Raw genomic sequence first — 17,504 nt, forward strand, 5'->3', positions numbered from 1 at the left:
CAAGACATGTGGAATAGAACTTGCCAAACAATATTAATGTCTAAATGCTTTGTTAACTAACAATAATGTCAATGTAAATTTTATTAATATTATTACAAGTGACCTCAGTGTGCTTCCCATATAAGGTAAAAACATTAAAAAAAATATGGATCTCTACAATGTCTTAAGGTAAAAAGAACACAATTAAACTTTACAAGGAAAAACAGAACAGAACGCACAAACAGACACATGGTTATTAACCGTAAGCCTGTGACAACACAAAGATTTTGAGTCTGTTTTTGGATGTAGACACAGTTGTAATTGACCTCAGGTCAGTGGGCAACATGTTCCAGGAACTGGACCACAGCGACTGAAAGCACCCTCAGCACACTTAGATCTAATTCTGGGAACAGTTAAGAGATCTGCACCTGATGACCTGAGAGCTCTAGTTGGGTTATTTACACTGAGCATGTCAGAGATGTAGTAAAAGGCCAAAGCATTGGGAGCTTTTATGAACTAACAGAAGGACTTTAAAGGGAAGACTGTGTTAAACTGGCATCCGAGGAAGTGACTTCAATACTGGAGTTATATGTTCAAATGCTGCATTTTGGACAAGCTGAAGTCGCCACACTGATGATTTGGATAATCCGGCACTGCGGTAGTCTAACCTGCTTGATATGGATGCATTCACCAATTTCTCAGAGTCCTGGTGACGTTATTAATATGATTATAAAAACTGAGGGAAAAAATATATTATTTCCAGCTTTTATCCCGTTTATAAACCTCCGCTTTTTAGAGGACAGCCAAAATCCTAGTGACTGAATGACAACAACAAAGAAAATAATGTGTGTATTTATAAAATGAACAAGTGTGCCACAGCGACTAACATCTGTAAGACTAAAAAACTAAGCACAGTGAGTTCATCCATTACTGAGTCAGGTTTTTTGTATTTCTTTAGATGCATTCATTAACTTGGTTGATATTTCTCATATCTGTCTATATGAATGGTTTCAGAGGCAGTGCAGCAAGCCTCAGGCCCTCTGCTGGTGGAGATAGTGAAAGGCCCCTCTGCCAGCCTGGGGATCAGCCTCGCCACGGCAGTCTACAGGAACAAACAAGTTATTATTATCGACAAGATAAAAGCAGCCAGTGTGGTGGAAAGGTGAAACTCACTTTTTAAACAAATAATAGCACTGAACAGACAGCTTCCTGATAGAAAACTTCCTCACACCATCCGCCTCTGTCTCACTTCTTTCAGGTGTGGAGCGCTGCATGTAAGTGACATCCTCCTGTCCATAGACGGGACCAGCACAGAGCACTGCTCTCTGATGGAAGCAACACAGCTACTCGCCAGCACTTCTGACATTGTCAAACTGGAGATTCTTCCAGCAAGCCAGAGCAGACTTCCCATCAGGCCGTATGACACAGGTACATCCTGCAGGTGGCACAAAAAAAGCAGAGGAAGGCTCTTAAAGGTTATGGAGGAAAAGAGGACAGTAGTGACAGAGGAAGCTGTCTCAGATTAAAACAGGAGACAGGTTTTCTATGTCAGGACTGCAACAGGTGATGGACAGTGTTTCCTTTTAACGTATAAGTGCATTAGTTGCTTAGATCTATATCAAACAAGGCCAAAAACTTAGAAGATATTGAATTTTACAAAGAGGAAAATATTGAATCTCGACATCTAAAACGGTAAAATCAGAATAAGCTTTTAAAGAAATTTCCAGCTGGCACACTTTAAGTTTCTGTGATCAAAAGGATTCATCACATGATTACTGTGGCTAAAGTCAGGCTTTGCTTCTTAGACATGGTTTGCTCTTAGACTTCTAATGACTTTGATTAGAGCCCAGTCACTGAAACCCAGACAGGGAGATAAAGGTCAGCTTTAAGGTAATGTATGAAAATGAAACTTTCTAGGCCGGCAGACACAACTATTAAGTACCAGGAAGACAGGCAACTGATAAAGAAGAGGCAAGAACTTGTTTGGCAAAAGATCGAAAATAATCTTAGCGGCTGGTAAAAAATCTGTGGTAAAAAGTGGACATGTAGCAACTGTGATGTTTCTAAATACAGTTTGAAGCCTTGAGTTTGGCATTTTGGCCATTGATAAAGTTGTTTTTTAATTTTTTGTTTTTAACTTGACTCTTTGGAAGTGAGCTAAAGATAAAACTAGATAAATGTGTTATATACCAGGTTGTAAATTTTTGCTGTATTTCTGCTGTAAAGCTGGGCTTTTTAAACATAAGAGTCCAAGGTAAGCAACAACAAAAAAGGAGCCAGACCAATGCCAAAACTACTCAAACAGCCACCGAGGCCTGGCTTAAAAAGCAGGCCATTCTCCGTAAGACTTAGTGGATGTGGATGAGTAGTGCATCAGTGCAATGCAATAAAAATGTTCAGTGCACATCAGTGCAAATGATTCACACAGAGAAATCTCAAATAAGCGACCTGTCGCTTAATCACCACAGCACTGTGTGGAAATCCAGTGAATCCAGGATGCAGTCCTCACCATATGTATTCTGCGTATTCCCGACAGCTCTAAAGAGCCTCACTGCTTCCCTGCTTACTTCCTCCATCCACTCTGAATTAGTCCGTGTGTTTGTGTGTGCATACGGCCACAATCCCTCTGGCTTTGGGTACACACTCTGCCTCTTTGCATACCAACAAGCCTCACACAAATACACACACACACCCTTTCTCTGTCAGAGATCATGTTGTTGCCACGTTCTGCAGGCTTATTTCTGGGTCAGCAGCTGCAGGGACTCCTTAACATGTAGCCATTGGAAGAATCACAAAGCAACAAAAGGGAAATGAGCCACAGTTATTTCACTTCTTTCTCTTCTTTTGCTTGGTCTGGTCTGCAGTGCTTTTCTTATATATATATTTTTTGGATTCTTCTAATATGTTTTGAAAATATTTAATCGTCTAAACAGAGGAAAGAATTTGGATATTTTACTTTAAAGATACCTATGTCACACTGAAATGATTGAATTGATGAAAATGATTATATATTCTGCTTTATTCTACATATGAGATTATGTATGTATTCCATATCGTAATAAAGTGCAGAGTAAATGTAGCTTATCTTGCCACTACTAATGTTTATCACTACGGCGCAAATACATGTGACACGGATGAATACTGTTAAGGCTGAAATCCTTGAACTGTAATCAATACAGCATCTCAACTCAAATCACAGCAGGCTATCGCTTCCCTATAAATTTACGGGCACATCTTATTAAATTTCAGTTCACTCATTTATCTGGTTTTGAAGGAGGCGTTGTGGTGTTACGATAGCACGCAGCTTTTTCACAGCTTCTTCCCCCTCCAGGATAAGACATGATTATAAGATGCAATTTGTCTAATCTGCTCCGGGGATTTAAGAAGACTGATACGGCCACTAAGAAATTAGGCGTTAATGTTTCTTTCCACCAGTGTGGAATGAAAGCACCATCTCTTGGAGAGATTCCCCTAGGTGAGCTTAATATAAGCCAGCCGAGCCAGAGCTTTTCAGCTCTTTTGATTGAGTCAGATAGAAAGTAGTTTCCTGAAAAGGGCCAGAGGTTTTCCTGCATGTATTGTTCAACCAAATTCTCAGAGTATGGCAACATCTGAAGTGCAACTGTACTCATCCATGTTTCCAGCAAATCCTCCATCTATGAGAGCAAGTCGTCAGAGATTAGACGCCTCCAAATGAAGCAGCAAAGATTACTGTCACGTGTAGCATTTTTTTGACACATTTAGCTGAGTTAATCTGTTTAAATAAAGTTAATTATTGAGGTGTGTGTCACACAGCAGGTCATCTGCTTCCCTTTGAATGCCTCATGAACACAGCTTGACTGACTACTCGGTGTTAAACAGGCTCTGGCAGGAGGGATAAGATGACTTTCAGCGTAAACAACAAGCTTAATTTCTTAACAGAAACACCCAAAAAAAGAGAAAAGAATTACAGCAGACCATATAGACTGACAATCAGATGCAGAGACAGGCACGCTACATTTACACCAATCAAGCTTTCAGCTGCACTCAATCAAGGTCAAGCCACATGCTTCCACAGCTAGCGTCACTTCCTTGCCATGTCCAGCAGTAATCCGATTTCTCTTTTTGCACCTTTGGACTTTTTTGAAAATGAATGTAGAAGAATGATCTTCAACTTGAAATCATCCCTTTGGAAGCTTGCTACTAAGAGTAAGGATTTCATTTTAGATTGTAGATTGATTCTCATAGAGCGGTGTGTTTCGAACTGATTTTCAGATGCTCAACAAAATACATTAAACCACAGGATTTAATCTAGCGTGCCATGACGAACACATTAAATATCAATTACTCTGCTCTGAATGATCCTTCCAGGCTCTGTGTGGTTTGGTATAAATTTAGACATGGGAATGAAAGTGTGATTTCATGGGCAGAATTTTTAAAAATGTGGAAAACAGAGACGTGCCGCTGCTTCATTCGTTCTGTCGGTGTGTTTTCCTCCTTGCTGCTTGCAGTAAAAGTGCAGAAAAGCAACCATCATCACTGGGACCAAAGCGGCAACTACTGCCATCCCCCACATGCCAGCCACAGCAAGACATGGAGCAGCCCAAGCCACCCACACAACCAGCAGGACCACTGCAAATGTAAGTTATCACTTGTGACAGCACTGCTGCTGGCAAGACACCACAGCAGGAGCCCTTTCTTCAGCATGATTGTTAAATCTTTTTTCCAAGAGGTTTACCCCAACGCTGGTTTCTTTCTTTTGTTGCATGTTCCAATGGTGCTGCTGTGGATGATGAATTTAGAGCTTACTGTACCAGCCTTTTGATACGTGTTTCCTTTCAGCTCTGGTGAGTGGTGGCTTCTCCCCTTCCTCCACAGCCACCTCAGGCTTCAGCAGCCAGGGTAGCAACACGCTACCCTGCCCCGTCCTTCCCATCACTCCCACCAGCCCTCGGAGCTCCACCGGCAAGAGGAGGAACAGAAAGAAGGACCACAAGAGCTCATGTATAGCAAACCACCTTCTTTTTCCTCTTTCCCCTCCAAATTAAAGGCTTGGTTCAGTTCAAGTATTTTCTTATTTAAAACTGTTTTAATCAGGTCGTGCAGCTTTTTTTAGTTCCAGAAGCGCAAGATATACACCTTACCAATGAATTGGGTACAACTAAGCTAGTATTTTGTTGCAGGACTCTTAGATTACAGGGAGGGGGTTGTTGATTCAGCTCTATGGTCATTTGGGGGCAGCTGTTTGCTGTAAAGTGTCAAAATTAGTGTTTTGTTATTTGAGTGAACTGAGCTTTTAATATGCAAGCCACCTTTTTACTGTTTCACCCTGTTTGTGTGTGTGTGTGTGTGTGAACAGATTTGACTGATCGCTGACGTAAGCATGACTGACATAAACTCTGATTAAGTGACTCATTCCCTTCCCATTCCCATGTCATCTCTGTGGGCGCACGTCTTTTCCCCTTAACCTCCTCCCTGTCTCCCACAATCCCTTTCTTGCACTATTTGTCTGCCTCTGATGTGTCCCCTCCCTCCCTCCTCCTCCCGCAGTATCTTTGGCATCGAGCTCTGTCGGCCCGGGGGGGCAGGTTTTTCATGTGGAAACGAGCGAGGTCATCCTGAGGGGGGATCCACTCACAGGTTTTGGGATCCAGCTGCAGGGAGGTGTCTTTGCTACAGAAACCCTATCCGCTCCCCCGGTCATCCGCTTTATTGAGCCCGACAGCCCAGCTGAGAGGTAACGCAATGAGACGCCTAACAAGTAAACACACATCATGTAGGCAGTCACCTTGAACTAGAGTGCCTTATTGTTAATTATTCACAATGACCTGCCATTTGTGGGGGGAAGAAAGCCTGATATCTAAATGACGAAGAAATCACCCCTAAATTCTCCTATTCAATTTCTATACAGGATGCGTTGAGATTTTATATACTTGCCATCACTGACAGGATCAACAACAACTATGTGAATAGTTGGCAAACACCAAAAGCTGAGGCACAGGTTTCCATGGTCAATCAGCTCCTGTACTTTTGCCCATATAGTGTAATTTATAAGACAGATATTTGAGTTTTGAGCATCTTCTTGGCAAGGTTTGAAGTTACCAACAAGGTCATGTTGGAAGTATTACATGTCAGATTAAGTTTGCACATTTTTGGTTGGTTTATTGGTTTTTTTGTGTGATGTTTTGGAGATATTGCTGCATACATTTCGCCCTTCCCTTGAATATAAAGGTAGTAACTGATAATTCCTGTGGTACTCTATCAGCAGCTCAGCAGCAATGTCTATTTCCAGAAGTCAAACCCACTCAGTGGAAAAATCCCATAAATCTCCACTCAAAAAAAGAGGCGTGTGGCCGGCCAAGATTACAGCGCTGCTGAGGGTTCAACCATTAATATTTACATTACATTACAGCTGTGTCACTAAATAGCTGCCTATATAGTGGCCACTGTATATTCTACTTTATAGTGGAATGGCACCATAACGAAATGCCACACTAAGCATTTTTGTTTCTTAAAATAGGAAAAGCCACTTGGTGTAATAGGTTTTTAATATAAAAATGAGTGCACGCTCAACACTGATCTGCCCCATTTTAAATGCAGCAGCCGTGTCCAAAGGTGTGGGATGGTGCACAGCACGGCAAGTGCGGTCTAGTTCTATTATATGCAACAGAAGAGAAACATCACTACAGCTGATGGATAAAAGCTTTACAGACCAGGGGAGAAATGTGTAAATTGGATTTTGTTCTGAACATTTCCTTTTAATTATGAAATATCAGTACTCTGTGTTCTGTATTGACCAAGACTCTGTGTTGCAGTCTAATTAACACGCAGCTCAGATGTGGCCAACTTGTAGTAGGCCTATCTATTGTTGTTGTGGTGCAAGATTAATGATGGTGTCTGCTGGCGGTGCAGGGCTGCCTCCCCTGGGTGTTGTAACATGATTAGTCCAGCAGCAGTTGGACAGGAGTGACTCAAGTACAGCATCTGACTGTGATGCTGTTGTCTCAACCTCCCCACAAGGTTAATGAGCAGCGGTGGTTAGTGAATTAATATTAGCTGACAGGGCCTCTGCGTTTGAACTCACGATTTAAATGTGTTATTTTTTTTAATTTTATTTTTCTCCTTCATACATTTTTGCGTGCGGAGGTAGTTTTAAAGTTCACAAAAGGGCAGTTTTGTGAATGTGTTCATGTCGAGCCTCGGGCCTGCATTTCATGTTATGGATGGCATTTTAAACATTCACACTATTTGACATGTGGTGTTAAAGTACATGACACAGTGTGGCTCATCAGAGTTTCAAACGTGCCTTGCTTATGTTAAATGGATGCTTCCGATTGCTTTAGATTTTGGATGCATTAGATTTTGGTGTGTGTGTGGTGACGTGTTTGGGATTCATTGTTACCTCCACTCAGTGGAGACAACATGGTAAAAATTAGGGGTGCAACGATACTCGTATCGATATTGAACCGTTCGATACAGTGCTTTCGGTTCGGTACGCATATGTATCGAACAATACAAAATTAGTAATTTATTTTATCAACTTTCCTTCTGACGATGCTGTCTGTGTTGAGCGCTCAGTGAATCTGCGTTCGACTACTCCGCCTAGGCTGCACTGTCGAGCGCAGATCCACTGAGCGCTCACCACAGACAGCATAGTCAGAAGGAAAAACGCAGGGCAAGCTAGCGAGACAGAAGTTAAGCTCTCCTTGCAACATGTCAAATTGAACCTCCCCCACCCTCATTCAGATCTGGCGTTTGGAATTATTTTGGTTTTCATGTGACGTATGACCCTGAAGGTAAGCGCGTCATGGACTAAAGTAAAACAGTATGTTGGATGTGCCACGCAATGCTCAATTACATGGGTGGGAACTAGTGTGTTAGCGCAGTTAGCTCGTTAACGTGTTGGCCGTCTAGCCCCATGCACAGGGCGATCAGGGGCTCGTTAACGGAGATTTGCCGTGTTGTGGCGTTAACGTCATTTCAACGAGATTAACGCTGACAGCACTAGTGGGAACACAACAAATATGACTGCACATTTACGCCGACATCATCCTAGTGCAAAGACAAGTGGAAGCAGACAAAAACAACAAGCATGCATGCTACAAACTTTACCCGAGTCATTTAGACAGCCGTTAGCACATGATTCTCCTTATGGGGACCAAATATGTTTAATATTGTGGCGAGCTCAGACAAGGAGGAGACGGAGGTGTCGTTTGGTCTTGCTTCCCGTGAGTTAGCCAGGGAGCACAGCCGTTTATTGACATCTGCAGAAGAACACTGCCGTTAGCTAACTGCTCAGCGCAGCAACAGCACAGCAACAACAACAACAATACACAGGGCGCCCTCTGACCCCGGAAGGACACACCGTCGCAGCGAGAGGGCGTCACCCGTCACTATGGCAACATAAACAAAACATAACTCTACAAACAGAACCCCGAACAGCCCTGACCCGCTACATAGCCACGACCCAAGGGGTCAGTCGTCCCCGACGACTCCATTACCCCACACAAAGTCCTGCAAATGTCCAGGTGCCTTCTTTTGGCGCACCGGCCGGTCATGACCGGCGGGGGAAAAGTCACTCGGGTCAGAACATGGGGTGCCACCATCATCCCACTTCTGACACCAATGTGGCGAGCTCAGACAAGGAGGAGACGGAGGTATCGTTTGGTCTTGCTTCCCGTGAGCTAGCCAGGGAGCACAGCCGTTTATTGACATCTGCAGAAGAACACTGCCGTTAGCTAACTGCTCAGCGCAGCAACAGCACAGCAACAACAACAACACACAGGGCGCCCTCTGACCCCGGAAGGACACACCGTCGCAGCGAGAGGGCGTCACCCGTCACTATGGCAACATAAACAAAACATAACTGTACAAACAGAACCCCGAACAGCCCTGTCCCGCTACAATATGCTGCTGAGAATATAATAATAATAATAATAATAATAATGGATTGGATTTATATAGCGCTTTTCAAGGCACCCAAAGCGCTTTACAATGCCACTATTCATTCACTCTCACATTCATACACTGGTGGCCCAGAAGAAGCGTATAGTATAGCTTTTATTTTGGAAAGAGCCATTTCTCTGTAATAAACTCTTTTCCAAAGATGAGTGATTCCTCAATCAGATACAGGGCTTGCAAAATCGCTAGCCCGACATCCCAGACAACATTTTTCTTCATTAAAAAAACACACATTTTCAAACAGTTATGGGCAGAAAGTGAAATTAAAATCTGTTCTTTTCATATTTGTGTATTTTGCTGCGTGAAGGTGTGGGCTGCTGCAGGTTGGCGACAGATTGTTGTTCATTAATGGGATCCCAACTGAAGATGGCACTTTGGAGGAAGCTCATCAGCTGCTCAGAGACTCTGCTCTGGCTAACAAGGTCACACTGGAGATTGAGTTCGATGTTGCAGGTATTGCACAGGAACAGTAACTTCATATTGTGAAATCGTATAAGCGTTTCCATTTTCCCTTTTAACGTTGTTCTAAATCTCAATCAGAGTCGGTGGTTCCCAGCAGCGGCACTTTCCATGTTAAACTCCCCAAACGGCGAGGGATGGAGCTGGGCATCACCATCAGTGGTGGGTTTGTTGAATGCGAGACACCCAGAAGGGGGCAGTGTTGCTCAAAATGTTTGCATATTGAAACTCTCCCGTGAATCAATGTTCTGTGATCCATAAAAAGGAGAGAGGGGAAAAAAGGCATGAAGCTCATACCTCATTACCTCTGAATAATACTGGCCTGTACCAACAGTCATCATTACCCTGTCTACTCTAACCATCTTTAAACAAAAAAAGACACAAGCAGGAAGCCGACATTGACAGGGCAACAAAACGAAAAGGAAACTAAGAGACTAAAGTGCTTAGTTAAACTGGTTTAATCTTCATATCTTGCTGCCTGAAATGTCAAAAAAATGTATTCTGTTTTTAACAGCGAGTAAAAAACCTGGCAAGCCCCTCATCATCTCTGACATCAGAAAAGGAAGCATTGCGCACAGGTATGTGCTGTCATCATGTTGAGCTCATAATGTTGAATGATTTATTAGTCCAGTTTTTTCAGGGCTGAGTCATACTGATTTTTTTTTTTTTTTTTTTTTTTTTTTTTTTTTTAATAGAAGTAAAATTTCTAAAACTTCTCAACACTTCAGGGTGATCTAGGTTTTCTGGGGCTAGGTGGGATTATTCATTACAAAATTACATTTTGTCTATCCACTATATAACAAAAGCCTAATTGGATTGAGGTATAAAAACTGGATCAGTAGGCCACAGCAACTTCATTTCAGAAGGGCTCAGTGTTGAGTAGGCTGAGGGTGAGGTTACGGTCACCCCCAAGGATCCCACTGAGACATGAAGCTAATAGGATTCTGACAGTGAGTCGGGAGGAGTGGCTGGTCCCAGTTTAACAGTTGTGATCCATTTGCTGTTGGGTCCTGCAGAACAGGCACTCTGGAGCCCGGAGACCGGCTGCTGGCCATCGACTCGGTGCGTCTGGAGAACTGCACAATGGAAGACGCGATGCATGTCTTGGAACAAGCAGAAGATATGGTCAAACTCCGAATCCAGAAAGATGAGGACAACATTGGTACACGAACCATTTAAAATACATTGCACTGTCGGAGATTAAACCAGATTATCCCATTAGTTGTTTGGTTTGATAGGGGTCCTGGTTTGATGTCAGATATTTGTCAGTTGGTCGCCCTCTAAACCTCTCGGGTGGTTTGTGGTGTAGCATAACTTAAGCAGCAAGGAAGGTGATAAGTAAATAGCATTAGCAGACAATTGAAGTTCTTTTTAAGCATACTTTATTGCTGGCATCTCCCTTTTACCATAAAACAATCAATCAGGCATGCAAAAATCCCACTGGCTTTATACAAGACTTTGCCCACACCTGACCTCGTTAGTCCCTACCATTGAACAAAATAGGTCAAACCAAATAATACAATTCTAAACAAAGAACAGGAATAAAGTCATGCATGAAACTGACAAACTCATTTACTCAACTAAATAGTTTGTAAAGTAAAACACTGCATACAATATAACTCAAAAGGCTACTTTAAAGAAAACAAACAATACTATACAAAATGAAAAACCCTCCATTTGGTTACACCCAGTGATCCAATCATTGACCTCATGACCCTATATAAACAGGAAGTAGTGGGCGGCCCTTCCCACACACCCGTCTCACATACAGGACCTGAATGCACAACATGGACACCATGGTAAGTATAACCAAAGCAACATAAAGAAACATAATTTAATAGACATGTGCCTGTAAACAGAAGAAAATTCAGATGATCTGATGGTTAGTAGTGTTTGCTTTAAAACACATGCATGGATGTAAAGGATGTAACTACTGCTACCACAAACAAAACCTGGGATATTGTGTGTTAAGAGAAGTTACACCAGCAATGTCTAAATTAAAGCATTATGGCTGACTGTAAAATAACAGAACACAGAATAACAATATACGCAAGTGACAAATGGCAAATGAATTCTGTCCTAGCCACTTTGTCACATGGTTTCATTTAATAATAATTTAAAAAAAAAAAATTACAAGTGCTCCAGTTTATAAGAAAGTGAACCTGAAGAATAAAGGTCTCGACCCACTGTGTGAACCAGCGCATGACCACAGAGACTAACTGTTACCCTTATCTAGATCAGGAAACTCTTTGGTGCATGCAGGCAACCTCTCAAAGATTTGGGGTCACTTTGAAATGCCATTGCTTTGAAATGAAAAGCAGTTTGTTTCTGTTATCTGTGACAATAATATTGACCACACAGGAAATGACAATGAGTCTTGTCAGCAGTGAAGAGGCGACTCAGTGAAGATTATGGCCTTCAAGGCAAGCAAAAAAGGATAAAAAGGCCATTTGTCATTCACCGCCAGTTATCTTCATCTTTTTACTTTATTGGCCAGTGTCAACATTTCTCTCAAACTCATGTTCCACATTTTCATGGATCATTAGTTGTTGCTCATGAAATACTCGATCGGTTTTATGCTAGATTTACAAAAGCAAACAAACATAAAAATGTGGTTTCATTTCATGAACAACAATTGAGTGACCTCAAACTCTTCTGTGGTGCATTTCTGGGAAAAAAAGAAGCTCGTGTCTCACATACCCAGAGCCCCGTGCTGGCTGACTGGTTCTTACACTGGAAAAGTTCCAGTTCTAATATTGTACGGTTTAATTTTTAATGTGAATACTTCCTATTATCAGTCGTTCTTTGATTATTTATTTTTTTTATAAACAATTTATTGTAAGTCTTCATATCTTGAGTGTACGTTATCCTCTGTCCTTGCATGCTGTAGATGAGTTGGAAATGTCAGGCTCCATAATCTACACAGTGGAGTTGAAGAGATATAACGGACCACTGGGCATCACCATTTCTGGCACAGAGGAGCCCTTTGATCCCATCGTCATTTCTGGCCTCACCAAGAAAGGCCTGGCTGAGAGGTGAGTGAAGGGCAGGGCGTGACATGTGGAGCTGCAGGGGGGGGGTTCAAGGTAGTAGTACAAGAAAATGGCGCTGCATTGACCTTAAGCCAGGTCATCTCTTGAGTTGCCTCTTTCTTCTTTTCTTTTCTTTTCTTTTTTTTTTTTTCTTTCCTAATAAATGAGACAGTAAACAATGGCTGGCTAGTTTGTGTTTTTTTTTGTTTTTTGTTTTTTTTTCTTCTTCTTCTTCCTGTAACAAGACGCCTCTTTGTTTCTGTCTGGGTCAGCATGCTGGCAGCCTGACAGCTCTCCTGGCCATCTCTGTTGGTACTGTCTGGTAGATCTCTGCTTCATCTGCTCTTCTAAATCTGCAGGACTGGAGCCATCCATATAGGGGACAGAGTCCTAGCCATCAATGGTGTCAGCCTGAAAGGAAAGCCGCTGAGTGAGGCCATTCATCTCCTGCAGATGGCCGGGGAGTCGGTCACCCTCAAGATCAAGAAACAAGCTGATCGTATATATTTTTTCATTTGTTTTTCATTGTTGGGGGAAGAGAATGAACCAAATTTTACTTTAATCATTTTATGGATCTGAGACATTATTCCTAAGTAGATCCTTTATTTTTAAAAAAGACTGGGGCTTTTAAAGTCCCTCTTTGAGTAAAGCAAATTCTTTTCAAATCGTTACAAAACACCTTATTGGCAAAGGAATTAAGCGATGAGGGACACAAAAGGCAGAAAATAAATGCTTCTGCTGTGGAAGTGTTGCAGTGTTTTACTCAGGTGGTGTGAAAAAGTGCACATCTTGTTTCATACCAGCTCACTGTCCATTCCCAGAGTCTGACGGCCGGCGGCCTTTAGAAAGAGAAGCTGCGTTTTTGAGCGACACAGAGGATGATCTGACAGACTCCCAGAAGACCAGTAAACACTCAGAGCTCTACTCTGCCACTATACCCAGTATAGACTCTGCCATGAGCTCCTGGGATAGCTCGGGGTTTGATGCAGGCTACAGTAGCCAAGGTGAAATCTAATGTTCACGAGCAGTCTTCAGATAAACCATATTCTCCTGCACATCTAATGAGATTTTATTTTTCTTCATTTAGGGACATATCTTCACAAAGGATCCGATATACTGCTCAACCCAAATGAGTGGAGGCGCACAAAGCACAGGAGCCAAACCACTTCCAGTTCTGCAGGCCTAGTCCACCACACCTCATTGTATGATGGGAGATTCACAGAGGATGAGTGGGACAAGATACCTGGGTAAGTGCAGAGGCCTTGAGGTCCATCCCAGACATTTAGTTTGGTGAATGTCTGAGGGTGGGTGATGCTGGTGCAGTTGAACAGGGACAGCATTAAACACATTATTAGCAAATAAAATTTAAAAATCAGTATTTTTAACTGGATGAATCTGTCAGGACTGGCTTTGTGTGTGCAATATGTCAGGTTGCAGCTCAAATATCCTTATTCAGTAACATGACAACACCCAAATCCACCTCATCTGTCAAACATGTGCAGTTGTTTTTGCTCTTGTGCCTGCGTGGTCACACCTTGGTGGCTTCTTGTTTCCGACATCTTTGTCAGTTTAGCTTTAAGTGGTTTTCTTAATTAACATGTTGTATAAGCAAACTCTCCTGTGATGTTTCCTTTCCCTGATCGTTAAGGTCACTGACAAAAGTGCATTCTGGATTATTTTGTCATTTTGTGTTGTATGCCTTCATGTTTTTGTGCTTTTTCCAAACTGTCCTTTTCTCTTCTTTCTCAGGTATTCTCTCTCTCATCTGCTTTACTAACTGCCCACAAGCTCTTTGGTGTTTCACATGTGTACATCTTTTTCTGTCACCCCTGTCCGTATACCAAAAAACGTTTCCTCAGAAAAACATCCAAAGAGCCCAAGGATCAGCCTTATCTGTCTCGTCACACTTCTTCTTCTTTTTTTTCTTTTTCCCCCTGAACTTTTATGTCATGTGCTTTAGATTTCCTGCTTTTTTGGGGGGTGACGTCACTTTGTGAATTTGAAGTCTTTATCTTAATCTAATGGACTCCTGCGGCTTTTGAGCTGTTACAAGAGAAAGATTTTACATTAAACCCTCACTGTGGTCCTGAGAGATTCTCAGAAGGACTCTTCAGCTTTGCAGCCCCAAAAAAAACTGCATTTCCCATGCTGCCTTTGTATGCAGCACCAACATCCAGACTGCAGGACTGCTCTCATGCTTTGGTTCCTGCATTGTCATAGATTTGTCAGCCCCCCTCGTTGCCATGGCACCCTGAACCAGGAAGACAGCTTCTGGTCCCAGGCTCTCCAGGACCTCGAGACCTGCGGCCAGTCAGAGATTCTCAGGGAGCTGGAGGTAGGCCCGCCTGTTATCTCCATCCCCCTTCTGTTTCGGTTTCCTCTCTAGCTTTGTCCTACTTGTGTGCTCTCAGACTTGCATTGGCCTAAATGAACATGCCAGATGAAGCATTATGATAACCATCATCGCTATAATCTGTTATTAAATCTGACAAGGCAAGCTGGGCACCTGCTGCCAAGCTGACTGCAGAAGGCTTTTGCACAATGCCTTGGCCTCTAATCTATGTGTGTGAATCTAAATAAAAGTCTTTGTTCCTTTTAAATCATTTATTTAATAAAAAAAAAAATGCTCTAATAATCCCTCTCTTGTCTTTCAGGCATCCATGACGGGTAGCGCTCTTAGTCTGTACCTAGATGAGACCAAAACAAATGAAGACTCAGTGTTTCCCTCTGAAATAAGTCCAATCAAGAGGGAAGGAAGCCATGGAGAAACTATAAACAAAAGCAAACTGAACATGTCAACTGGAGCCGGAGATGTTTCATCCAGGGTCAAAGGCGACAACTCTGAAAATTTGCTCCCTACAGCTCTGGCACTGCACAAGGTGACAAAAAGGGTCATGAAATAATTATTTAATTTGAAAAAAAAAAAAAGTTATTCTTAAAGCTGTACAGTAATTACAGGTTGCGCGTGTGTGTGTGTGCGCCTCGTGTCGTTGTCGTCGTTTTTTTCGTCCCAGCCTTTCTTGCCCCATAGAAAGTTTTGACACTTGTTGTTGCCATCATATTAAAAATTTGCTATTTTTTGTGAAATTGTAAAATGTTTAAACATTAGAAATGTTTTGTAACCTCTACTGTGAATAAAATACAGGTTTGTGAGATTTGCAAATCATTGCATTCTGCTTTTATTTGCATTTCGCACAGCATCCCAAAATTTGTGGAGTTTGGGTTGTATGTGAGAGATCAGCTACTCTAACTTTGGATATCTCATCACACGTTCTGGTACATGAGACAATTTTTCACGAAAATCAAAGTTTAAATACAGTATCTCAAAGACTTTGCATTTACAAAATTAATACCTACATTGGTATCTTGCGTGTATCAGATTTGCAGGTTTTAAACTTGAGCTGTAGTAATAGGCCTGCCAGTGTACGCACACTTGATGATCATGGAACAGCATGTTCTGTAAAAATCGGTGTGTAATGTGTGTTTATCTCTTCTACGTGACTTACCTCGTCGGGACTTGCTGTTGAGACAAATTCATGTGATGCTTTACCTGAGCATCTGTGAAACTTGTGACTACACGCCCACTGAGAAGTCTGTTTGGCGTCATATGTGCATTGCACCATGACTGGGAGTAATAGAGGGCATCAGTCCTGCAGTGTGGAAATTAACAATATTTTTAGTTGACACAACCTATATGCTATCATGGAAAAATCACCAAGTACAAGCTTAAACCTGCTTTATTTGGTTATGGTTAAAGCTGCCGACCTTGTTTTAGGGAACATGGAAATTGAGAAACAAAGAGCCATGTGGCTGTCGGCATTGTAATTGTTTAGTCTTTACACAGGGAGTGGACACAAAAGACACAATGTACAGTCCAGAGCCAGGTCAGCTGTTTAAACTAGTTTCCATTCTTAAGTTATTGTCGGGTGTCCGGTTGCTTAGTTTAGCATTATGTACAAACAGAAAATGATCTCATCTAACTCTTTGAAAGGCAGTGCTTAATGCCAAGTACCAAAATATCTTGCAAAACGTTTTTCAGAGAAGTGATCACCAAGAAACGATAGCTTTTCTGTGTTTCATTCAGAAACTCTACTTTGATGTTTCCCTTTTCAAGAAAATGTTTAATGTCAAAGTCGCCTTATGACTCAACCGTCAATATCAGACCTGAGTTGTTTGGGTGGGTGGGGGGGGTCGTTACCTCTGCTTCACCTAAAGGCATACAAATATTTCTGTAGTGTTTTATTTTTCTTCACAAAAATCTATAGCTGGAGTACATCTTTCAAAGCCAATGAGGAAAAAGGTTCCAAATGCTGAAGAATGTTTTATCTATGACTGCAATTTGCCCTCTGTTTATAGGTGACTATAAGAAAGGATCGCGAAAGCCGTGACTTTGGTTTCAGTGTGTCAGACGGGCTGCTGGAAAAGGGTGTCTACGTGAATATGATCCGGCCTGATGGCCCAGCTGACCAAGCAGGGTTGAAACCTTTTGACCGCATTCTTCAGGTACTGTTTGCCTTTAAAAAAAAGGAAAGGGGAAAAAAAAGTTTCACATGCTGGAAAATGCATTTGTTTTTTGTGTTTTTTGCAGCAAGTTGGGTGAGAACACTGAGATGTTTCATTTACACTCACCAGCTGCGTTGTTAGATACACCTTGATTATTCAGTCCTGCACCCCACTCTGCAACTTCTCTCTTCCAGTGATGCCTCCAAAACCCTCCATAGTGACCATGTCTGCTCCCAGACCATCAAAAAATAAACCAAAAATCTGCAAATAATGTTTTAAGCATAAAAATTCACAAACGACAAATTCACAGCAAGGTGAATATGCTTAAGTGAATCACTGTCGAATCAAAGCACAGGCCACAGAAAAGTGGCAGCAATTTTTCATTCCAGCTTATTGACTAGCCAAAGAGACCGTCATAATTCATCGGAAAGCATCACTCTTGGGATTAGAAACATGACGTGGCATTACCTTGACCTCCAGTAACACTGTGAGGAATCCTGAAGTTGTTTTTGATGAGGATATGCTGTTCAAGGCTAATATTTTAAAGGGGGGAAAAAAAACAGGAAAAAAGCTTGTCTTCATATTAAATTC

The 17,504-nt window shown here is 41.9% G+C and overlaps 1 protein-coding gene across 7 annotated transcripts in view; it reads left to right on the forward strand.

Annotated features, from left to right (window-relative positions):
- The window catches only part of LOC120719093 (glutamate receptor-interacting protein 2-like), a 32,070-nt gene that overhangs the window by 11,838 nt on the left and 2,728 nt on the right, over positions 1-17,504 (forward strand). For 5 of the 7 annotated variants that reach the window (XM_040007993.1, XM_040007994.1, XM_040007996.1 and 2 more), the window contains 16 exons: positions 994-1,141; positions 1,238-1,407; positions 4,470-4,598; positions 4,801-4,962; positions 5,509-5,695; positions 9,227-9,372; positions 9,460-9,540; positions 9,893-9,956; positions 10,395-10,540; positions 12,269-12,413; positions 12,770-12,909; positions 13,232-13,414; positions 13,498-13,657; positions 14,631-14,745; positions 15,065-15,289; positions 16,767-16,913. In XM_040007993.1, coding sequence (XP_039863927.1) covers positions 994-1,141; positions 1,238-1,407; positions 4,470-4,598; positions 4,801-4,962; positions 5,509-5,695; positions 9,227-9,372; positions 9,460-9,540; positions 9,893-9,956; positions 10,395-10,540; positions 12,269-12,413; positions 12,770-12,909; positions 13,232-13,414; positions 13,498-13,657; positions 14,631-14,745; positions 15,065-15,289; positions 16,767-16,913 — 2,348 coding nt within the window. Of the gene's footprint in view, positions 1-993; positions 1,142-1,237; positions 1,408-4,469; positions 4,599-4,800; positions 4,963-5,508; positions 5,696-9,226; positions 9,373-9,459; positions 9,541-9,892; positions 9,957-10,394; positions 10,541-12,268; positions 12,414-12,769; positions 12,910-13,231; positions 13,415-13,497; positions 13,658-14,159; positions 14,252-14,630; positions 14,746-15,064; positions 15,290-16,766; positions 16,914-17,504 lie in introns of those variants that run through there. The other 2 variants (XM_040007995.1, XM_040008000.1) reach the window with 2 other exon arrangements.

Source organism: Simochromis diagramma, unplaced genomic scaffold (assembly GCF_900408965.1).
Source record: "Simochromis diagramma unplaced genomic scaffold, fSimDia1.1 OVJJ01000545.1, whole genome shotgun sequence".
Lineage (NCBI taxonomy): Eukaryota > Metazoa > Chordata > Actinopteri > Cichliformes > Cichlidae > Simochromis > Simochromis diagramma.